Below are 24,913 nucleotides of genomic sequence, written 5' to 3'. Positions count from 1 at the left end.
GGAAACTGCCTTGGAGCAGAGAACTTGCCTATGTTCCCCCTCAAAAAATCAGATAATGAAACTTCTTAACAGCAAGATCAGGACAGCAACGCAGTTCCATGCCCTGCTGCTGTGTCATGTTTCACTACACCTTAACTGCAGCGAAATCAAGTCCTTCCACATGCAATGACCTCTCAGCCAAGAACTTCTCTCAGTTTTAAGCATTCCTGTCCTGAAATGCAGGAAGAACAGCATAGCGATTCCTGCTGCGTCTACTGAGACTGATGTCATAAACAGAAGAAGGGCAAAATAAGGGAGAGCTCATTTTGTACCGTGCCTCATAATTTCCCTGTTCCTTCTCCGAGATGCAACTAGGAACTTGTGATGTATCCACACGTTGCCTGAGGCAGCATTTACAGAGCTCTGTGTTGTTGGCTGGAAGTTACCAAAAATGTGTGGAGTCTCTTAATACAACTTCTGCTTCTTCTAGACAGTTCTGGAAATGAAACGATATCTGCTGTATTTGCTAGGGGGGAAAAAGAAGAAGAAGAAGAAAAAAGAACGATCACCAGTAGACCTCCTTGAGCACCAGTTGCTGGAGCGCATAAATCACAGCCAGCCTCTAGCAGCACTCTCATTTTGTAACTGACATTTACTTTCCCAGTGTACGATTACAGCAGAGGAACACCAGAGTACAGGAGTTGCTGGCAGATAAATATAGCTTTTCAGAACTTCTTGCTGCCCTTGCAGATGAGGTCACATACATTTAATGGCTATTTTAAACTCAAGCACTTTTTAAGCATCCAGTGACCAGGGTCATCATTTTTTACATTAACAGACATTTAAAGGAACTAGAAAAGCATAACAGCCTGGATATTTTTAGTACCTCGAAGTTGTTTTTCATTTCTATTGCAGCCTATATTAGTGGACTTTAGCCTCCTTGCTTCAGTTACCTTTGAAATAATTAATTGCAGTTAACAGTCAGGAGCACAAAATAAAATTGCCTTCCTCAATGAATGTTATTTCCTTATCACATGTGAAAAGCCAGACTTTATTTTATGTAAAAGAATATAAAAACAGTTGGTAATCATTTAGGAAAAAGTAAGATAAGTATTATAAAGTTACAAAAATAAAAGAAAATAATATCAAAAAAGGGAAAAAATCAAATCCTTTACCAGGTGATTAAAGAACCCCACCCCTTTATATTTCTCACATAAAAATCACGGGAGTGTTGAATTAGGAATCCATCAGACCAATTTAACAAAAGTTTTTTCTCAGTGAAGCAGTTCTGGCATGTGATGGAACTACCTTACATATTACAGAAAATAAGGGCGTACTTAGGGAAACTAGCCCTTATAAAGCACAATTATGTTGCAACTGTCAGCTATATTACTGAACAGTACTCACTTTTATTGTCTCTCAACGTTTTCATGCCAATGTATTTCATTAGGCAGTATGTGAATATTCTACTCTGTCAAAGGATTTTACATACTTACTGTTATTCCGTCCCTACGCTATCACTATTCATGTTTCTTAAAAGCCATTAGCAAAAGTGGGATTCCAGAAATAAATAAGTACTTATGTGATTCACTGGCTTTAACAAATGAAACTCTGAGAAGCAGCCAGCTTTGGAGAAGGACAAGACTAGAAATGGTCCAGCAGAAGCAGCCAAAAAAAAATAAATCGTGGCTTAGTTTGAACACTGCCAAGAAACAGCTCTCTAACTTGAATGTTTAACGTAAAAGGGAATGTACACAATTGTAAAGCCATTCTTCCTGCTCGTTCAGCGGCATCACATGCTGAGAAACCTGCATACAAGAGAGAAAACATAGGTGAAACAGATGTTTATTGAAGAATTGTGTGTATGATACCTAAAATACTATGTAAGCAAAATTAAGTGTTTCAGAACTTATATCACAAACATTAAATGACACACATTCAGCATCCCTAATGAGATCTTAGTATTTAATTTAATTGCATGACAGCAAAAAATCCACAAGGGATGCGGAGCCTACAATTTGTACTGAATGAAGCAGAAATTAAAATTAATAAAACACCTTACAGGAGCAGGCTATAGATATCTAAATTGTCAGCAGCAATATTAAAATAGGCCCATATCCTGCCAGTGTCTTGGGACTGATTAAAGTGGATCTGAATGCATCCACACTGGAAAGCTGTGAAATATAAAATTATTTGGATGCCTTTTCATTGAAAGAAAGAGACCGTAGCTTTAGAATAATAAAGACTGGTTTTTCTTCATAAATTAATAAAGAAAAATATCACCATATTTTTGCCTCTGAGTAGCACATTCTTGGTGTGCTTCTCAAAGCCATCTATATATCTGATTAAAATTGGTTAAGGAAAAAAAAATATAGCCTTAGAAAAATAATATTAAAAAGTATCAGTAAGTGGCACGTGCCTGTTTCAATTCAATACATGTATGAAAAACTGAACAGCTGCATACAGCAATCTGCACTGGGAAGCATGGATACATCAAACATGCCTGCAGCTCTGCAATATCAAGAGCTGTATCTGATCTGTACTGGTGATGAAGACAGACTTCTCCACTATCCACATGCTCTTTATCATGACAAAAGACTTGCAAAAGATGACTTGTGAAAATGTCACATGATTTTTGCTTTTTGCTCAGATTTTGAATTGGCTAAGCAAAAAAAATCTTACCGTCATGGATTTTGGTGCCACTTCCACAGCAAAAACGGTAAGTCCCCTGTTACTTAGGCAGTTCTTACTCTGCTCATTGTTGACATGAATTATCACTTTGTTTTCAGACTGCAAGTGAAAAAACATGAAGAACCCCATTAGCCTTAAAGGTTAAGTGGCTGCTCTTTATGTAACAATCACACAATCCTCTTACTTCCTCAACAATGCTATTTTTACAGGATACGAGGACTTTCAGGATGCTGATGGCCATTCTCTCTGAAGAGTAAAAATTTCAAATGTACCTTAGCATCATCAGAGCCCAGATCCATTCTCAAAAGTCACTTAAGACTGATTGAATTAACTTCAGCACTTTTGAAGGTGCAACTTGGGAGCACAGTTAAGTGAGACAACTATGTGCCATACAGTGTTACAGATGCTAAAACTTTACATAGTTTCAAAAGGTGACTGGACAAATTCTTACTAAAAATAAATAAATAAATAAAAATAATAATAAAAAAATAAGTGGAGGGTTTTTAAGCACAAAGAACACATTTCTGTCTCAAGTAGTCCTTGAGTTGCAGATCACTAGTGGCTAGGACTGAGATCTGGAGAAGTGTCGCTGAATGTTTACCCAGTTTTTGTACTTGCAATATCCCCTGCAGGACATTTTTGGAGACAGGGCACTGACTTAAAATAATCTTCATCTGATATTGTATAGCCATTCTGCTTTTCAAAAATCCTAACCCTCCAGCAAAAGGCCATTTCCTCAGGAGCTCATATTATACGTTCTCAAATTCTCACCAACCACGTAGGCATTCAGTGGAGACTAGGCTCCTAACAACTGACGTTAAATGCCCAACGTAAGGAGTATTCATATTCCTTTGTATTTAACTTCCTTTCATAAATAAATGACCACTTGGACTGTCACAAATCAAAGACACCACACACAGGTATTTGTAAGAGATGCTCGTCAAGATGTGACCCATCTGCTGCTCATGGTTTGTTCCAAACTCTCCCTTGAGAAAAGCAGCTAACCTTAACAGAGATTTAAAAAAATATCTGACTAAATAAATATAAGTACAGCCACTCAAAGAACAGACACTCTTACTAAAGGTGTGCAAATGCTTCCCAGAAGGATCCAATATATAAAACTGAAAGCTGAGGTAATGGAAAATTCTTTAACCACCAGTTTACCCCAGGCAATATGCAGACTCGAGGCCTAAGGACATGCTACTATACCCTGTATAGTACATTTTCTTAATTTAATTACAGAATAACAAAGACACAATTATTTCCATTGAAATCACCAGCACAATAACTGAAGACATGATCAGACTGCTTACACTGTGGAAAGCTTAGAAGAAGGCAGATAAATAAAACTGCATTTTTAGTATTTCTTTCCAGATGTTTACAATACAAAAAGTCTCCAGCCAACTAATTCTCTGATGAGATTTGCTTCAACGCAGAGCAGAGCTATTTATGAAATGGTGTAAATGGTAACGGTCAGTGATTTTAACCAGACAGCATCCAGTTTCCTCAGTAGAGAACTTGTCTCCTTCTCTGACATATCCCCAAACATATAAATAACTCCAGTATATCTACCCTAAAGGGCGAAGTGCACATCTAAACCTGTGGTTCCAGAGAGCCTCAGCATTCAGTCCTAATATTAGTCCACCAACCCACACCCTTTTGCATGTTTGTCCATTTAAAAATATACTTCTTGCTGTGAACTTTTAAGATTTAAAGCACTGTAAGTTTAGCATCGTACTGCACGGCATTTATTTACTCAAGGTTCCTGTTCTAAATGAAACTGAGAACGAACAGAACATCCACCAGGATCTATGCAAAAAGGTTTAAAATCTCTGCATCTCACCAACCACTTTTGCCTGGATTTATATTTGTTAGCACAGATTAATAGTGAAGTAGACCTGTAAGACTAGCAAACTAGAAATTCGTTCACAATATGCCTCTAAAACACAATCAATGCAAATCACTTTCCCGTAAACACTGAAAATATAAATGCTGTAGTCTTTGCTCTTTCTGTAATTCTATTTCCTGTTCTTAGTAGTATTATGTTCTATTATAAATCTGTCTCCAATAATCATCAAAATATTGAAAAACTGAAATTTGAAGAAAAATATTCTGCACTGCTAATAGAACCTCATTACCATAAACTGTCCTTTCCAAAAACACTGGAACTTTTGAGACTTTTGAACTGAGTCATATCTCAAAAAGGAATTTGTATCAAGCACTTAGTTATTTTTTTAATGAACTAGATAGAGAAACTTTTTATCAGAAAATGTAATTCTCAAAAATGAAGCACAGAGGGAAGAAGATAAATAATAATGGACATTAACACAAAGTACCTTACAGAAGTATCATGCCGTACCTTATTTTCAATAACAGAAGTGATTCGCGTGCCTGTTCTGTAGGTATAGACGATTATGTTTTCACAGCCATCCATTACTTTGGCATCTCCTTTATTAACAACAGACTTGCAAATAGCCCTGTTGAGTTGCCAGCTGCCTGCCTCTAGATATATGGCTTTAATTCTGGGTTTGCATTTTTCTGCATAGATATCAATGACAAAGGGGCATGCCTGCAATGGAGTAAAAAAGAGTTTTATCATTAATTTACCCTTGGTTTTTCCCTTCAGATTTTCATCCATAGTTCTTAAGTATTTGCATATATGCTCTGAAGAGAAATAATCCAAATGCAAGTGTGTCGCTGAATAGTAAAATTTCAAAACCTGAAGCTGTGGTGATCCTTTAAATTGAGCGTAAGGTAAGGACAGATGAATGTTCTTTGTGCCAGTTACAGTACAGTCGATATGCAGCTTGGTGCCTTCCACTCCAACACAACCATTCCTTCCTCAGATAGCAAAACATACAGGAATTAAGATGACATACGAATGTCAGTGTCCGAAATAGAACTGTCTGCTTTACCTGTCACACTCTTACTATTTGTGCCGCTTCACACAGATTTAAAATATCTGCAATGTTGCATTAAGCACTCTGCTCTTGCCATATCTTGGCTAAGAATAGTATGCGTAACAACCAGGAGTTTGCATTTTCTTAGACTAAATAATAGCAGCTTGGTTTCTTTCAAAAGGCTGTTGGAACCCGCTAGGATTTTTCAGTACTGTCTTGAACTTGTTAGGCTCAAAGTTCCTGAAATATCAAATACTAAATCTTCAAAAATCCAGGAATTAAGAGGTTAAATTACAGACACAGGTTAAGTAGATACACATTTTTAAATGAAAAACTAAAGCATTCAGAAAGTTACGTTTTCCTTTAGAAAGCAAAAACTATAGCCATGAACCACAGTTAATAATAAGGCACAACGTATCTACAAGATACATCTAACTTGATAAAATCCTCCTCAAAATTCATCTTTCTTAGAGGATAGCTCCCTCTTATGGGTTAAATGCAGAAAGACAGTTTTGGACTTGCAATGTTGATCATACTTGCAGGAAAAGGAGAAAGTGCTACTTGTTACATAATCATTCACCATGATGTCCGCATTTTCACTGAAGCCAGCTTTTCTTGGAGGAAAAAACGAATTATGAAATTATCTACATATTTAATGTTTTTAATGAATTGTTAATATTTTTTCCCTCTTCATTCAAAATATCCTCTTTCTTTAGTGAGAACTATTAACGCCAACACTGATAGTGTTTCAAAAAAAAAAAAAAACACACACCTATAAGCACACAGAAAAAATAAAGAAATAATACCTGGTTCATTAAGTAAACAGTTGCCACCCAAAGCCCTTTCATTAAAATTTTATGTTGAACATGTTCAGACACTATTGTGAAAGGCAACATTGGGCCATGTCTGAAAATCTTGAACTCAATCCTGTTAAAAACAAAGTTATCCTAGTCAACACAACACACTCCAATACTTTCTAAATCCATTCTAGTCCCCTTGTTCTCCCTCTGATGTTACTGTATTAATTTTCAAGTTACTGTAAGCAGTAACAACTAGTTTGCATTACAGTAACTTTTTTGTTATATCATGACAGGATATTCAGGCTGGATATCAGGAAAAAGTTCTTCACTGAGAGGGTGGGAGTTGGACTCAATGATCCTTGTGGGTCCCTTCCAACTCAGATATTCTATGATTCTATGACTGTTCGCTTCTTTTATGGCTTGGGCCAGCAAAATAACTCTTTTAAATAGAGCAAGTCCTGCATTTTGTAGGTTTGCTGACAGGTCACAGTTCTACCAGGTCACTGTCTTCTTATTACTGCTCACCAGCAAGGTGCACGAGTTCTTTCAAGAGGTACAACCTGTTGAAGATTCCTTCCTGTACAACTCCACAAAATACTGTCTTTCTCTAAGGCAAAAGGTGAATTCTCTATTTCAACAATAATAGGGTTTTTCTAAGAAAAAGAATGTGATACTGACTGAAAGTCTTGGTGTAAATCCTGTATTAGGAATGTTTGAACTGGATCACTGACCTACTGAGATCAATTTATGTTGGACAGAAACAGTACTGCAATTAAACGTGCAGCAAGTTGTATGTGAAGCAATTGCTTTTGCTATACAGCTATCATACCTCTGTCATTTCTAATGCTTTATTGTAGCCCAGTGACAATAAAGTGACCCAAAGGTCACTAGGATCCCCTTCACGGTCATTGGCTTCCATGAGATTCAGATCCAAAAATCCTTGTCTTGTTAGTTCGTTCTTCTTCATATCAAAATTCTCTGTTTAAAAAGAAATAGAAGGTAACACTTCAACGTCTGAGCTCTCTGCAAACACCCTTTGTCTTTCCAAAGCCAAACTCCCACTTAATGGTAATGAGGTCTCCAAGATGGAGCCATCTTGCAGCCTCAGGCTGTCCAAACACGATTTGGGAAAGAATGCCCTTGATAAGACGCATGCTTTTTGCAGAGCTTCACTGTGGATTTTAGATAATGACAAGAAACAGCTGGCCCCTTGTATTACCTAAGAGAGGGTGAGGTTTTGAAACAGAAATAATTCTTATTGATTTATTTATTTATTTGCCAGCAGTATCTGTTGCGGCTGAGATTTGCAGAATAGGGTATATTAGGAATGGGAAATGAAAGTCTGGTGGGGCCAGCACCCTTAGTGCTTGAGGTCCTTGATATAGAAATGATTTACTTAGTTCTTAAAAAGCAATAAAATGCCAGTAATCCTAACAGCCCTCTCTTGATAGAATATGGTAGATTGACCACTCTAATGTCAGCAAACACATAATTGAAATGTCCTTGTGTCAGGGATTTTTAAAAATGGTTTTCTCATCTTCATAACAATGCTAAATCTTTACTATATATTATTAAAAAGGGATTACCAATTTAATAAATCTATCTAAGGGTACAGATGCTGTAATAAATGGCTTGAACTTTGGTGTCAAGATTTATGATATTCGTCTGAACCCTTCAACTGATTAATGACCTGGTAATACATTCACCATATTCTCTTCTTTCCCCTCTTTCACACTTCACACACCCACACCCCCCTCCTACTCACATTAAGACTAGTTCACAAATGCGTACCACTGACAAAGCAATCAAGTGGGGAATAACATGTAAAGGGATGAAAGAGAAACTGATTTATTGAAAAGTATTTTTGTATGATCTGTCCATAATTTAGGAAAAAAACTCCAATATCTTTGAGTGATTTGGGGAGAAACAGTTGGCACAACTTGCCAGATCTCAGGTATTTTGGCCCAAATTAATCAATGTGTCATAGGCTACAAAGCAGTTGTATCTAACAGATGCTATGGGCTGGTATGTGATGATACGCCATACAGGTATTTCAGACATGGGTTGCAGAAAAAACATGTATTTTGTATAGAAACTTCTAGTTTTCATACAATGGCTTCTGAATTTCCAGTTTGTGCAGTCACTTCAGGTAAACTGTCAATGCTTTGAAACCACTGCTTCCACACACTGTGTTATCAGGGCAGCCTACAGTCACTGGTGGTTATGTTTTCCTAGCCCTGTTATGAGGTGAATATGTCAATTCTAAAGGCCTTTACAATGTCACAGAATTCCTTTTTTCTCAAAATTGACATTTGTGGCCCAATGCTGCTCCTGCAAGCTGGCAGGATGTTCAGTAACATTGGCAAGATGTATCTGCAGACAGAAAACAAAGTACAGCTGGAAGAAGCTCAGCTATCTGTCAGCTTCCCCATCTCACTCATGGAAGCCTCAGAAATCTCACAGCTCTCATATAGCACAACATGGACAAACTGACACACCATATATGAACCTTTGAAAGACAGATTTCCAATGAAAAAACTGCTTATATCTGAAAAAAGTATATAGTTGAAATAGGTGTTTTCTAATGTCTAATTTTCTAGGCAACCATAGTAAGCTCCAGATGCCCTTGTAAGCACCTTACATGATTAAATGCCCCCCTCAATACCTTGTGAGATATGAAAGCAATATCTGTTTAAACTACAGAAAGGAAATTGAATCAATAAATACCTGTTATAGCCCAATTCAGTATATGATCTGTGGATTAGAAAACCTGTGTTTTTTGGCAGCCATAACATCTTGAACCTACAGAACTTTGCAATTAGCAATGGGAAGAATTTTCTTAAAAGAAGGTCAGTGACACACAAACCAGAAGAAAGCAAAACAAAGGACAGGAGATTGGAAAAGGAAAAAAAAAAAAAGAGGGGGAGAGGGAGAAAAGAACAATAGCATAGAATGGTAAAGAATTTCTTCCTAATATCTAACCTAAAGCTACCCTTTTTTTAGTTTAAAACCATTACTCCTTGTCCTATCACTACACTCCCAAAGATCCCCTTCTCCTGTTCTTAGCGTAGGCTACAGAATGCTCAGCCCTTCCGGACTGTATACCACTATATACATAATAGGGTGCTACAAACAGGTTGCAAGTAGATTTATAGCTCTAATTAGTTGTATCAAGTGCAGCAACAAACTTACCTTTACATACAGCCCATGCTTCCTCATCACATTTCTCACCACTAGTTCTCAGCTCAAAGAAATTGTATTCCTCCAAACTCAGAAGGCCGTTTCCATCCAAATCAATTGTTTCAAATATATCCAATAAAACTGCTCTAAAAGATGAAAAAGGCAGAACTATTTCCAAATACTTCAAATTTTTCTACTGTTTCATAATATTGTTGATAGCTATTCAGTTTACAACAGTATTTCAGTAACATATAGCTAATAAAAAGCTAGATGTTATTTAGAGTGCATACTTCTGTAGCAGCTACCATGCCTATTTGAGAAAATGGCTCACCGGCACTCTTTGGTAAGAGCTAGTTCACTGTCTTCACCTCTATACACCAGCTTTGCTTCTCCAGTAATCTGTGTTTTCACCTTCTTCAGCCTACAGCCCGTTGTGAATGGAAGTAGCCAGTAAAATCCTGATGCAAGCTCCCCTTTCCATCCAAACATCTGCTCTTAAAAAAGACAAATCTGTAAGTTACTCCTCAAATGATACCTTCCTTTATTATTAGTAATAGTGAAACAAAGGTGATTAATTACTTGAAAGCACTGGTAATGCTAGATTCTTTCCTAAAAAAAAAATGTCTACAGTTAGATGCCATGTGATGTCATTTTGAAGACCCAAAAACTAGTGAATCTCCTAGTTGCAATAAGAATTAGATCTTTGGGACGAGAAAGGAGAGGAGAACAACTGTTACTGTAAATGCCTAATAGCAGTCCTATCATTTTTCAGATCTGTAACTCTTTCCAAATCTTAAACTTCAGAACAAAAGCAGTCAGAATGAAGCTGACAAAACCCAGAGTCTTTCATTTCCTCCATGATTTATCAGGTGTGTTCAAACTAGCAACTTCCTATGTAAAAATTCACAAATGTCTTAGGGTTTAAGAAGCAAGCTGAATACCTTCTGAGTACCAGTTGCTTCTCCTCCCTTTTTCCTGCTATAGGAATGTTCTATGCACCATGAAGTTTAAGATCTTATATACGGCAAGCAGAAAGAAAATTAAAGGGAATTGTAACAAATATTACTTTTTGTTTTGTTTATGCATGAATACAACTGAGTTTCCACAGAGTATCTATATGGATAACCAGTAATTTGGCAACACTTGCCAACACACTACTTTATAATAAGACCCTCACAGGCACTTCATTAAAATTCCAAACACGTGGCTTTCAATTCACCCCATCCAAAGGTCATAACTAAGACGGTATTACATATTACCTTGTGTAAATTCTGTCCATTTTGAAAGTGAACAAGCACAGAACAACGTTTCTTCTCTCTTTTAGCCTGATTAGGTACAGTTTTGAATTCCCTCCAAACATATGAGAACTCCCATGCAACAAAAACACATACATTGAAGGTATAAAAAATCAAATAGGAATATAACAGAAACACCTAACCTCTTTGTTTTGTTGCTCGGTAAAGCTCACAAGCTGTAGATTTTCTTGGGTTTCATTTTCCTTCAGAACATACAAAGCTGTATCCACTGACAACCAATGACAAGATTTTCCTAAAAGAAAAAATCCCCAAAATAAATGCTTTGAATTTCACAAAATTGTTTTTTCTTGGAATTCCAAAATTGGTATTTCTATTGTATTTACAGCATTGATCCCTGTTAATGTAATTAAAAAAAATCCATTATATATTTCACTGTTTTCTACAATTAGTAGAGCATTATTACTTATTAGGTCTCTTTATACTAAGGCTCCTCAATCCCAGATATTTGCAATTAAGGATTTTAGGAAACTTACATCATATTCTCTTCTGAAGTTGTATAAAATATTTTTTTAAATTTTAAAAATATTGCACAGTTTATGAAAATTTTGCAATAATTGCAAAATATCACAAAATACTGTGAGAGAGAAAAGGCAAGTTGTATCAGCAGGAGGAAAGAAAATGTTTTTTAGAGAGGAAAACTCTCCGAAGGGATACAAATACATTTACCTTCTGCCTGACGAAGGTTTGAAGGCTTGATAGTAATACACACTGTAGACCTTTGAGGTATGTGCAACCTGTACTTGTGACTAATGATTTCACCATCTTCTTCTAAGTAGAAGCATCCTCTGGACTGTGCACATTGCCATTCCTGGAAACCAAAGAAACATTAGGCGTTGCCTTGATCTTTTATCAAAATAAAGACTCCTTTTCTGAAATATATTAATTTGATAACTTAATGAATGCTGCATAAAATTCACCACAAGGTGTAGCACTGATCTTCTGCTCTTTTTTAAAATGAATTTTCTCACATAGTCCTTTTCATAGTCAAGTTTTGCAGACCAATTAGTAGCATTGCTTTACTTACGAAAATGCTCCAAAATGTACAGATTACCCCAATGCTCTAATGGTTGAAATGAAATTTGAATTGCCGTGAAGAACCAAACCATATTCATGAAATCGACTAATTGTGTGATTTATCACTGAAACACTGCAATTTTGCTACTTTACTTCCATCAAACCAATCAAGCAAAAAACATAACTGATTAGCTGAACAATGAGGAGTTATTGCTCAGATGAGTGACAAACAGGTACTAGTAAAATCAGGTGATTCTTCTTGGCTTCTGTTAAAGCCATTGGAAAGTCATAAATAGAATATAGCAGTGTTTGTGAATAGTACAGTTCCTAGAGAAGCCATCATTTTGCTAAAATGTTAAAACAGCTAAAAGCTTCAAATTTATTTATTTTTTAACCGTAAGTCACTATTTTCAATTTCAAATATCTTTTAGCAAAAGAAAAATAAAGTCCTTATGGACATGTTGTATGCCTCAAAGAAAGGAAGATGTTCTTGATTTTACTTCTCTGTGATTAAGTCCATTATTTCTAGTTATTTTCCTAGCAATGGAAGATTAAGTTTCTGAGCACAGCCTAGCAGAAGGAATCTTTCAGTGTAATCTCAGCAGAGAGCTCTGTCCCGGTGGCTGTACTTATCCATGCAGAGTGTTCAGTGTAAAAGGTAAGTTAACACAGATTTCAGAAGTGAGCTTGTAAAAAGTAGAGGTCTGCAGAAGGTCTGCACGCAACTCCCAGCAAGGAGACTGACTCCTAACTCAATTTAAGGCCAAACAGTCTTCATCAGAGTGCCATGTCTCATTTCACAGCTCTTACAGTTAGTCCTCACTGCGATGCATTCACGCTCAGTTGGTGGTACTTTGCAGGCAATGACCTAAAGGTGTCAGGCAAGAACTGGACTTTGCTAGTGCACGTATACCCAGGGTGTAAAATGCCACAGCTGGTAACACATGCAGCTCTGATCCTCAATTTATATTTCTCTACTCAGAACTCTACGTTTCTTAAGAATATAAATTACTCAGGGACTCATGAATTTAAGAGACTTCAGTCCTGGCCCACAGTTTTGCCACCAAATTCTATAGAAATTCTATAGAAACAGCTCACCGAATTCTATAGAAACAGTTAAGTAAAAGTTTGACAATGTGTTAGAAACCAAATACTAAACTGTTATCCTCGCAGAGAGCATAAGGTGGTGCTATATTCTCTAAATTATCATTGTCAAACTAGAATCAGAGATGTAAATGTAGCGAGTTAAATGATGTTTGTGTGTTGGACTGGATGATCTTTGAAGTTCTCTTCCACCTGAATTATTCTACTCTAATTTTCTTTCAGGGAAAAAAAAAAAATATCAGCAATATATTAGTTACCTGTCAATCAGCTACAGATGAAGCCCAACAGGTCAGTGTGTTGTTTACACCAGTTACACTTCTGTATTTGTCTATTTCTTATTCTCAAATTATTTACATCTTTGAATATGTCACAAACCTCCACAGGAAAAGAAAAAGAAAACACACGGAAGAATGTGCTATGAACATATTCCATGGGTTTTGAAGTGTTTAAGTGTAGATGTTCACCATGTTTTGACTTTCACTGTAATCTTCTGCCAGAGAAGTGAAATTGGAATCAGCCCAACTTCACAATGGCAATCATGGAATGGTTTGGGTTGGAAGAGACCTTAAAGATCATCTGATTCCAACCCTGCTGCCATGGGCAGGGACACCTTCCATTAGACCAGGTTGTTCAAAGCCCCATCCAGCCTGGCCTTAAACACTTCCAGGGATGGGGCATCCACACAATTTTTACTTCTTGTCCCCAAAAGACACATGAACTGCAGAAAAAAAAATTACTTTTCTATATACTTTTATACTGTGAACTCAAGGTGCACATTTTTAACACATCTTAGAAGTCTCCTGTTAATGTGTTAAATTCCTACAGCTATTCTTATTTAACATGCAGAATAAATATATTTTCTACATGTAAGATAAAAAAGAAGAATTTGGGGGCTCTAGATTCCAGTCCATAGCTCAAATGACTCATTGTGTATATGTTCATTGGTTTTGACAGAGCTTGTGTTGGGTCCTTAATAGTTAGGGTTAACAAATTTAGCAGTTCAATTTAAACTTATTCATGTTTATTGATTGATTGATTTTTTATATGATGCTTATCAATAGTATTCAATATCTGCAGCTGCTTTTTTTCGAGGCAGCTCTTACTGGCTTGTACAAAGAAAGAGGGATCCAATATTGGGAAACTGCGCAATGGTTTTATATACTACATATCATGTTTGAACAAGGTGAAATTGCAGGTTAAATTGCATGGAGGTCCAGATACCTAAACAGACTGCAAAAAATTCCTCTGAGATTATGTTTTTAGATTTTAATATAGAACAAATGTCACTGTATAGCAATGCCGAAGATATAAAGGACTTCAGAGTTCAATAACAAATACAGAGTTGTTATTTGAAACAAAAATGTAACTCATGAGAACAATCAGTTCAGTTTTCTAGCAGCAGTTCTACTATGTGGTCATAACCATTTTTTTCCTTTCATACGGAGGTCTCAAGGTGCTCATTTTTAATGTATCCTAGCAGTCTCCAGTTAATGTTTTATATTTCTACAGCTATTATTTTCTGTTGAAAGAAAACTAGTAAAGGTTCAGTCGAGAAAGGGAAAACAAAGGAAAAAGATCAATATTAACACTCTACAAATATTGACTTAGCAAAGTGACTTTGTTGTCTTTCTCCCACAGGAATTTATATTGAATGAGTGATTTATTTAAAAGAAAATAGTGATAGAACATATTAGTCTAACTAAAAATCAATATTTTCAAGCTACAGCATATATTTACAAATTAATGCTCAGCAAACTGAATATGCTCAGAGATCTGTTATTTATTTCCAATTACCTTTCATATAAAGGTTTATGATACACAATCTTTCAGACTACTTAAGCATTTAAAGTTCTCACCAACCTAATAAATTATTCAATTTTAAATTTCTCAAAAAGTCGTTAAACGTTTTATCCAACCGTGGTTTCATTTATAAAAAACACACTTTGTTCTATTAAACCTTCACACCTGAAAAATTATTTTCAATAATTAGATGTCAGCAAAACCAACAGTATATAAAAATGTTAGTAATAACACGTATCAGGAAACCTCTTGATAGTTTATAGCTGCCCTTGACAAACTGTTAATAAAACATAAGCTAAAAATCAGAGAAAAACAGTTTCTTATTTAAAATGCAGTAACGTATGTGCCTAGAGGAAAACAGAATAATCTCAATAGGACTAGCTTACATGATACCTTTATTGTGTGTGGCTCAATTAGCTTTGTGTTTCTGTTGCTACTGGCACCCATGCTGACAGTGAAAGAAACGGATGCTTTGCAACCTTGAGCTGATAAGGGTCTTGAAGGAGTTCTGCTGTCACCTATAAACATAGATATTTAGTTATTATTGCATTATTGTATCCCACCTCTAGTGCTATTTGTCATAAAACCTTACACAGACAGAAAAAAAAATGGATAACAAGAACTTCAATCTGATAAACTGACTTCCCTTACAATAATGTAACACAGTCATTCATTAGCCAAACATCTTTACTTCCCTGACTGTGCATCCCAGGTGAACGGGCATACGAATGGAGAACCTTGGAATCCAAATCTGCCTGAAGGACAAGAAATTGTTACCACGGGATTCCATTTACCTTGGAATCAAGGTAGATCTATCCTAAGTGGATAGATTTAACCTGCTTCAAATGCACAGTTGCCCAAAGCAATTACTTCCAGGCCTTTACTTTCTGGTTCCTTATGTTAGAGCAACTCTGCTAGTACAGTTGTTGATTTAGCTACGTACATTCAGTGTTCACTGCTGTTTTGTCATCTTTGCACTTCCTTAGTATTTCTTAGAATTGAAGTAACTTAACCAGTATACACTCCATACAAAAACAAGTATCTTGTACATAGTACCTTTACAGTCCATTATCCTGCAACCTTTTTCGAGTTTGGGAAAGTTTTTAAGTACCTTTATAACTTCGAGCATAATCAGTCTGAGAGCTTAATGTTCTTCCTGAAAAGTGGCCTCAATAATTGAAACAAACAGACTGTTTATTCGTGGATGTTTAAGGTTTCATCTCTGATGTGGAACAGAAATAAATAATTTGGTATGTTACAACACCCTGAGCATTCTTTTTTCTCTCTTCCATCTGGACTGTGTCACAGGAGAGTCAACCAAATTCACCCTTAACAATCTGACAGCTTCAGATAATAGATGCAGCCTAAGTCCACTTGAACAGGAGAATCAGATATCCCATTGAGACATTTAGCCACAGTAGAAATGAACGTTAGTCAACAACAGCCTCACTAATCTGAGAAAATGTAAGCAAATACTCAACTGCTCATTGACCCAGAACACAATCTCTAAAACAATGAAAGCTCCCATTATGTAAAATAAATACCTTTTGTTGGTGCTAGTTTGTGATCAGTCTTCCTGGAGATTTTTGGTGATGGTTTCAATACTGGCAGCGTGATCCCCTCAGTGGAAGTTTCACCTTGATTTCCAAACTGCTGACGCTTCAATCGACCGTCAACTTCCAGTTTCCCTAGTGCAGTCTTGCAGCACTGCTCACTGGTTGCCATATATAAGTCACAGAACTTGAGATAAAGAAAGGTAATCTGGTAAGCAAAACATTCTTTCTCAGTTTTAAGAATGAAGATGTAACATTAGTAACCAAATGTCAGTCATTGCTTAGAGATGCTGTCAGTAATCGATAAGATGCTGCATCTTGAAAATTAGATGCTCAACATATAAAATAATGTCCCCCCATACAAAGAATTGTGAAATATTACAGACACAGCAATTCTCGTAAGTTAGCTAAGTTTGCTTTCAGTTCTCATCTTTATTCTGCCATTCCTTTAACCCTTATTTTCAGCCATGCTGTTAGGCTTTGCACTTACTATTAGCCTCTGCCTAACACATTAGGTTCACTTGCAGCAAGGAAAATGGCCAGGGCAGTACCCTGCCAGAAAAAAAGAGGGAAACAGAAATAGATACCTGAAGACATTCCATGTTGCAGAACATAGGGAGCTGGTGGGCTGGGGTAAGGTCATCGATGGACCAACACACGGAATTGGTATGTACTGCATTTGATAACACCATTACTGCCCATAACATCAAGAACGCCTAATATCACTGTTTGCCTTACCTTCTTGTAGTCGAGTTTGCCACTGCAGTTAAAATCAGCTAGGTTAGCTATAGCGCTCACTTCATCCAAAGTCATTTTTTCACCTTTCTGTAATTAAAAACAAACAAAAAACAACTCAGGTTTGGATTCTAGTGAAGAATACTGATCACCTACAGCACACGTTCAATAAAAACACGAAGAAAGATTATTTTAATATCCTTTCAGGAAATCTTGTCTTGCAATACATTTAAATGGATTTTGATCTGAATCACGAAAATAGAGGTCAACAGTGTAAAAAAATATGACCCTACAATGCTACTACATACTGAACAGATTAATTGCATCAGCTTATGCAATTTTGTGGTACCTTCCGGAAAGCCATCGTGAATGACACTTAACTCAATTTCAGATCTTCCATAAGCTGGGGAATACCTGTTCTCAGTCATTTGTACTTGTAATATAGCACGCTGACAACCAAGATCTGACTTCGTAATAGTCTTTCTCACTCATTTACTTGAACTACCCTGTGACACCTACAGTAGGTCATTCTATATCTGCAATTGAGCTCACTAGAAGGGTTATTTCAGGTATGAATTCACCTTGCACCTGTTTATGTTTGGAATCATTAGTGTGCATTCAAAGCAATTTCTCTTCTTTCAGAACCACGTTTGAAGATGCCTTTCAGAATATCATCTTGAGCACCCCACTTCCAACGCGGCCAAAAGATTTACCTCTCAGGAAGCATGTCTTCCACAAGGTCTTCCAGCAATTTCCTCTATACAGACGCGTGGGACTGTTAGCAACGACCCAGCAGTATGCAACTGCTGTACAGAAATCTATTCCACATCACTTTTCAGCTATAGACGCATGGTGTAAACCAGGACCAAAATCTAACATGAACTTCATTGCTGAGAAACATGTGATGTGGATATATGGTCCTGGAGCTACAGTGCACTGCAACAAACCTAATCCTGATCTTCCCCTCTTTGAACAGCACCAGTTGCTACTGCAGGCATGTCTACTAAGTTCTTCGGTCTGGGTCTGTACAGAGCAATGCGCTGCCTTTCTGTAACATTTCAGGGTTTATGGATCTTCATGGCATAACTACAGTCGCACTCAACATCTGTTATTTCTGTCTTCTCCTATATGAAGAATGTTTCCTTACCGTTGCAACTTTATCTTTCTGATCATGCAGAATGAAGATTGAAGGTTCTGCCACTATGCTCAAAGTGAATAAATGAGTCTGGCTTGTTGGGTCAACAAATACAGTATGTAAATTGTTTCTTCCTTCTGTCCCAGTTTGCTCTCCTCTACATTTCCTTAAACTTGTTTCATACTCACTTTTGAGCAGTCTACTAGAATTCTACTACTAGCCAATTTTTAACTGTTCCTGCTCCTTGGTGTTTGTCTCGGATTCTATAATCTCAGAATACCACAAAAACCTCAGCTGCTATTTTAAAAAATGCTTTTCTAACCTTTCACGTTATACAGTGAAATCCAATAATATGGTGGCAGTTCAGTAGCTAAATAAAAAGTTCCAGATATTTTTAAATGTCCTTAGTTTAGGCCTATTAATGACATATACAAGTAAACCTTACAACATTTGCATGCATCACGTTGACAATGCATCACCTCTAACCAAAGTATTGACACACCCCCACACAGCCTGAGACCGTGATGAACTAAATATAGGATCCAGCGAAATCACTGAAGTTACAGCCAGTTATGGCTGTGATAAGACTAAAACATTAATCTTAATGTTTTATTATAAGATAAATAAATGGCATTGTTTTTTAAACTTTGTATCTGAATATGCATAGACAACTTGTAAGGGGAGAACAGCAAACATATGTCATTAACTCTCTTGCAAAATCTGAAAACCCCAAAGGGGTGCAGAGGGACCCTGTAGAGAATAGAGGGATTTGCACTAGCTGAACCAAGGGAGAGACACATACATGTGCTTCCCCTTCTGCTGCTCCATTGCTGTACAGATAGAGCTTCAGAAAAGTATGTGGAAGTATTAAAAACATCCTTCTGCCAGTTTCCACCATCAAGGAGCAACTGCTGAAATGGACAGACAGGTTATCAACTGAAAGACTATACGGAATGTACAGAATGGAAGAAAGATCGTAGATGACCACAGAAAATAAGACCCAAAATTGGAAGAAAAAAAAAAAAAGGAAAAAAAGACTCAGTTATTGATTCTTTTGATCAAGAATAGTTTTACTATCCAATTTCCAAAATCTCTACTAAGGGCTACAAATGGATAATTATGTTTCATCTGATACTTACTGTTGTAAGAATTTTATAAAGTTCATCGTGTAAAATATATCCAGTGTTATCTGTGTCTATTTTCCTAAATGCTTCAAGCAATTCAGCTTTTGTGGCTGGTGTTTCTTCTTTTAAAATAGTACAAAAATCATCAAAATTCAGTGTAGTTGTTTGTGAAGTCCAGTATTTATTAACTGTCTTCTGAGATGGATTTCTTCCAGCCTGTTGAAGTACTGAACAATAAAACACAATGCTAAGTATATATTCCAGCTGTCAGTGGAGGAGTTACCTCAAAACATCCTTTAATCACTTCCCATGTTCAGATATTTTTTTATTTTTATTTTTTTTAGCACCATCAATCCAAGGGAAAACTGGCTGTAAAAGACAGTTTTGTTTATAATCTCAATCCTGTGTTCTACTGATACAGATCGACGGTGACCTTCCCTGGCCTTGAATTCTGTGGTTAGTACCAGGCAGCTCAGAGCAGCCTGAGGGGCAGCTGAGCACATTTGTTCCAGGCAGTGCCTGTTTCTAGGCCTGCATTCTAGATCATCCCTCACAACGTATGATCCGGCACAGAGATGACACATCCACACTGTTGAGAACCACTTTCTTCTACAGAAAAATGAAGAAACAGGACAGCAGTCTTCTAATAACACGAAAATATCACAAGAACCATTATTTTGCTTAAAGCTTACATCTTTACCCACACTAACCTTGGGCACATAGCAATCGTAGCACACTATTCACTTACATTTAACAGAGTACCCTTCAAATTTGCTGTATTTTTATATAACCTGAGAGATCAGCACTTGCTATATGCTATGTCTCCCGAGTTTGTGGTTTTGAAAGTTCAATTAGACTGAGCCTTTTATTTATACTTCTTTACAGATTGATTCTGCGAAATACCCTAAGTAATACTACAACACAGGAAATGAAACTACTATCTGTGAGTAAGCACAACTCCTACAAGTAAAATTTTGCAGGGCCAATCTCTAAGGGAATGTTGCACAGTTTAAATTGCGATCCAAACAGCATGTAGTCACAGCTGCTTCAAAGGCAGCACCGCTCATGATAATTGCCAGAATTTTAGTTGCAGCATAAGTCTATAATAACTCTCAGTAGTTAACATTTTAAAAGAAGCAGATTCTTTTATATCTCTGAAAAGACCGGGAGCCTGAGCTACTACTTGCCTTTTCTGAGTTGACCTTGAAACCAAAATGCCCAAACACCTGGTACGTACAAAGTGCCATATGGATAGAGATGAAAGCCAAACCACATATAAAAGAGATGACACTTGTTCGCACCACTCCTATTTTAAAATCCAGATTACCCAAAACTATCATTAGGATGTTATAAAAGCACTTTCATTGCAGCCCAGACAGCCTGGATAACATTAAGTCTAGCGGGCAGAATTTCAAGTGGTGGCATAGGGAAAGAAGCTACAATCAATGGATCCAAAAAGTACACTCAGTTTTTGTACTGGTGGCTTTCCATGTGGAGGCCTCGTGTACTTTAGGCATGGACGATGCAGCAATTAGAAATGTTTCCTCACGTATGCAGAGAAAAAAATATGGTCACTAGAATTTTGATCTAATTAAATGATTTGATAACACAGCATGGTTTTGTCTTTAACCATTGCTTGTTTTTCCTTACAAAGGATTGCAATGCCACAATACGCATACCTCTTACTGGCATCATAATTGACGAGGAGGACTTTAGAAAGCAACCTGTAGTATCAACAATCCCAAGTGTATTATGAGCTGTACCTCAAAACCCGTAAGATCAAAATAAAATCGATGACTTTTTAAATGACACATTTGGGTTCTTTTCATCTAACTGAAGGTTTATGTCTCATACTTTCTTTGTCAGCTCTGTGAGCTAAAAACATTTCTTTTCAATACAGTAAGCTATGATTTTCACATAACCGCAAAACTCCAGGTAGAAAATAGGACTGAAAGCCACTTCATGGGTTCTCTAACACAATCCCATGCTACTACATACAACACAAATAATCCTTTTCATCAAAGGACAAAGATATAATACAGATGGGAAAAAAAAACCAAAACATTTTAGTCTATGGAAACATTTTAACTCATGGGCAATTTTAATAAGAGTAAGAATTCTTAGGAAATGCCAATGTCTGAAATAATCCATTTGGTCACAAAAATTTGGTATAGGAAAGGCAGCATTTTCACATATCACTCAAAGTAGCTTAAAACTGACCTGTGAGACTATCTTTAGGGATGGTAAATTATCATATCCACACCTCTGACAAAACCTCTCCTATGAGTCTGCAAAGCTCCGTGTCATTCAATGCCAGTTACCATCGTGATTTTCTGTGATTATTGGGGTAATTGTCCACTAGAAACTGAACTGAGGTCAACTCACTTAATCATGTGTCAGGGAAATCAACTATTGCAGAAATGTCACAGTTCAAAAGCAGAACCTATGTCCACCCCATGTAAGCAACAATGCTGCCATCGAATTTGGCGGTGTTAAACAACTCACTTAGGTCCCCTGTAAGCTGTCAGCTGGTATTGACTTTTGCCCCTTCACAGTGGTGATTTAGAGCTGAGAAGCTCTGTATACTATTCCCAGTTCCATGAGCCATCCAACACCTAGCAACAAAGATTAAGGATTTGAGGAAAATGAAAAGCATTGAGGAACGGTAGTTTCTATAAACTTTGAAGAATCACTGCGTGACACATTTTACAACAGGTGAGTGATGGACATGTCTTCAAAGATACGGCAACCAACGCTTGAAATCTGAACCCTATCTAAAACTACTGTAAATTCCTTAAAGCAGGTACCGAGTTTATGCACTGGGACACTCTCACTGCTGAATTACTGGCTGCTGTTAGTAAACTACCCATGGCAATCACCACACACAATAGTTATGGGGGAAAAAAAAATAAAATTATTACCTAAACGGAGTTGTTCTTTTGATTTAATATTTTCTAAACTGCTTTTTAAAACAGTTAGATAAGCTGCTCGGCAGTTCTTGTAGAAGATTGCTTCCTCTGCTTGCTGGGACTTCTTTGCTTGTGGACTTTCTGAGTGTGTGACTTTCTGATCACAGAGGGACGCATTATTCTCAGGACTGCTGGCCATTCTGCAAAGAACACAATCACAGTTAGAATTTGTTACTCTTTTGCCTGTTTGATAAGAGTCTTCTTTGTCCTCGGATACATGGATTAGCACAAATTATCCTAACATCTAGACTGAATGCTTCCCATTTTCTAAATGAGATACTTATCTACATTTGCAGATCTCATGGCATTTACCTACAAACAAAAATAGCTTGAGTTATTGAGCTACTTCTTATGCACAATTTGTTTGTTATTGACAGTAAAAGGTTTTCTTTTATTGCATTTTATTTTCATTTCAGACATTTGATGCCACAGTGATTACAAGTTCATGTTATTTGAAAGCATAATAGCAAATTTTCAAGTTATCATCTGTGATGCAAACCATTGCTATCCGTGTTTAGAAATAAATCAATACGACTTGTCCTTATAACATATTTCCCCTAGAACTTCCACTTTTGCCACGCTAGCTACATTTTCCTAATGACAGAAACAACGGAAGAAATTGTACAGAAGTGCACTTGTTGGCTCTGATGAACTCACCGCTATTTTGCACAATTTGTCACAATGGTAAAATGAACGAACATACCATATACCATACCTGTGATTGTTTTGCTGCCAGTGCTTCTCTCATTGTTGCTATTGGTCACCAGCAGTAGCAAAAATAGAGTGGTTTGGGGAAAAAATGCCAATTTAAGCATGGCCATGGGTTGTGGGAGGCACAGACTAATTTAAAAAGCTTTTTTACCAAACATCAATAACAAAGTAAATTGATACAGTACTTAAGAGCTCTGTGTCTGTGATCACGACTGACTCAGGTGATGGGGGACTCCCTATTACACTTGTTGGTGTTAGCAGAAGAGTGAAATCCTCTTTGCCCTCCAGAGAAAATGACAGGTGAGTGTGCTAACGTTGGACCGTGTATTTGTCAGGATTCCCTCTATCACCTAAAAGTTGACTTTCATCTTCTGAACTAGCTGAAAAACTGGGTAGTCTTATACAGCTTCAGCAGTGATACTGTGTAATGTCTTAAACACCATATAATATTCAGTGTTTAAAAAGTGACACAATTATTAAACTGATTAAATGCTTTTTTTCTGTTGCCACCCCATATCAGAAGGGGCTTTTGTTTTCTGTTTCTACAGTTATAACTCCTTAAAAAGAATGGCCAATAGTAAAATTGATCAAAATTTTAACTCATCAAGCATGAAGTTAAACACTTAATCCTAGTTTTAAGACTTATTTATTTCTGTTCCTTATATAAGTCCGAAGTTAAGCATGTACAAAACTGCCTTAGGACTTTTAAGAACACTACCACTATAATTGTAAAAGAATTTTTGAAAAAACTTTTTTTTTTAAGCGATTCAAAGCAGTAACTAGTATTGTTTGCTCACTCATGGCCAGTAAACTTTAACAGCAGCTTTCTGCTTCCACCAAAGGTGATTAGGGTTTTTAGAAGACCACCACAGAGGGACACTAAATCGCGCTGTACTGTTGGTCTAACAGCTTCTCATATTATTTTACCCAATGTTGACTTCAGAAAATATATTCCAGTATAATAAATTGAATATCTCAAGTTCAGCAACAAGACAACAGCATCGCGGGGTCCCCTTCAGGACTCATTGGATTCTTACTTGGGAGGCCTAAATCACTCTCACCTTCTTGAGTTATATAGGTCTTTTACACTTGGGAAAGAAAGATAATAATCACTTATCATGGATGAAGTACCCTATTTATAATACACAGACTGCCTGCCTGACACTTTAATATTACACTGGCATTAGAAGGACCCCACAGGGACACTGCGATACAGTCTGGTTCCTGCAAACGGGTGTCACTATAATTAAGGACCAGCGGTACACACACACAACGGAAGTAGGTTAAAGTCAAGGAGGAAAAGAAGAATAAATGTTAATTTTCCAGTAACTAGTTTATAAAATGTGCACCCTCGTGTGCGCCCCTCGGACTCCCTGTTACAAGCGATGGGTCCGTGGCTGCAGCTCTGACGGGAAGAGCCGCCACAAACAGCTCGGAGCTCCAGGGGAGCTGTTTGGGGCCAGCAGCACGCAGCCCGGAGCGGAAAAAAATGAAGTTTTGGACAAAAACCAGAGCGAGGGGAGCTACGCAGCCCTGCTGGGCGGGAGAACAGCGCTGCGTGATTTCAGCCCCCAGGTCCCAACACACAAAAACCCGTGTTAGGAACTCGGAGTCCCCTCCTCGGCGAGGCACCTACCGACCTCCTGGGCTGGCCGCCGCGGTTCCCGGCTGAGGGGGCAGCTCCCGGGACTCCCCTCACCACACGAGCTCCGTCCCGGTGGCCTCAGGGCTCGGCTCAGCCCCAACCCGCTCAGCCCGACGAGGGGCCGGCTGAGGCCCGTCCCTCCCGAGGCCTCCACCGGCCCGGGAACCGAGAAGCGCTGGGATCGACCCCCGGGCCCCGAGCACCGCCCGGCCGCCTGAGGGACCCGGGGCTCCCCGCCCCGGCCACCGCCCCCGTCC

The 24,913-nt window shown here is 37.6% G+C and overlaps 1 protein-coding gene across 2 annotated transcripts; it reads right to left on the bottom strand.

Moving 5' to 3' along the window:
* Positions 1-1,012: 1,012 nt before the first annotated feature.
* Positions 1,013-24,909, bottom strand: EFCAB7 (EF-hand calcium binding domain 7). 2 transcript variants are annotated; one of them, XM_040564855.1, is made up of 14 exons: positions 24,648-24,909; positions 22,253-22,440; positions 19,347-19,558; positions 17,076-17,162; positions 16,329-16,524; positions 15,178-15,302; positions 11,533-11,674; positions 10,989-11,098; positions 9,882-10,039; positions 9,563-9,696; positions 7,200-7,348; positions 5,030-5,239; positions 2,662-2,769; positions 1,013-1,787 (listed from the first exon to the last, which is right to left on the bottom strand). In XM_040564855.1, exons 2-14 carry the CDS (start codon positions 22,437-22,439, stop codon positions 1,713-1,715), a joined length of 1,893 nt encoding a protein of 630 aa, XP_040420789.1. In that variant the 5' UTR covers position 22,440; positions 24,648-24,909; the 3' UTR covers positions 1,013-1,712. The 2 variants fall into 2 exon arrangements, with proteins under 2 accessions (XP_040420789.1, XP_040420791.1); XM_040564857.1 differs by having other exon boundaries at positions 24,652-24,909.
* Between the last annotated feature and the right edge of the window lie 4 nt (positions 24,910-24,913).

Source organism: Cygnus olor, chromosome 8 (genome assembly GCF_009769625.2).
Source record: "Cygnus olor isolate bCygOlo1 chromosome 8, bCygOlo1.pri.v2, whole genome shotgun sequence".
In the NCBI taxonomy this organism is placed as follows: Eukaryota; Metazoa; Chordata; class Aves; order Anseriformes; family Anatidae; genus Cygnus; species Cygnus olor.
Note: the sequence above shows the minus strand (reverse complement) of the source record. Positions and strands in the feature narration are given on the sequence as shown.

Excerpts from the sequence above, each read along its gene's own strand:
- EFCAB7 (XM_040564855.1), bottom strand. The coding sequence starts at position 22,439 with ATGGCCAGCAGTCCTGAGAATAATGCGTCCCTCTGTGATCAGAAAGTC. Across the intron at positions 19,559-22,252 it reads AAAAGAACAACTCCGTTTAG|TACTTCAACAGGCTGGAAGA; the intron begins GTAATAATTTTA and ends TTTATTGTTCAG. Across the intron at positions 17,163-19,346 it reads TTTATAAAATTCTTACAACA|AAAGGTGAAAAAATGACTTT; the intron begins GTAAGTATCAGA and ends TTTTAATTACAG.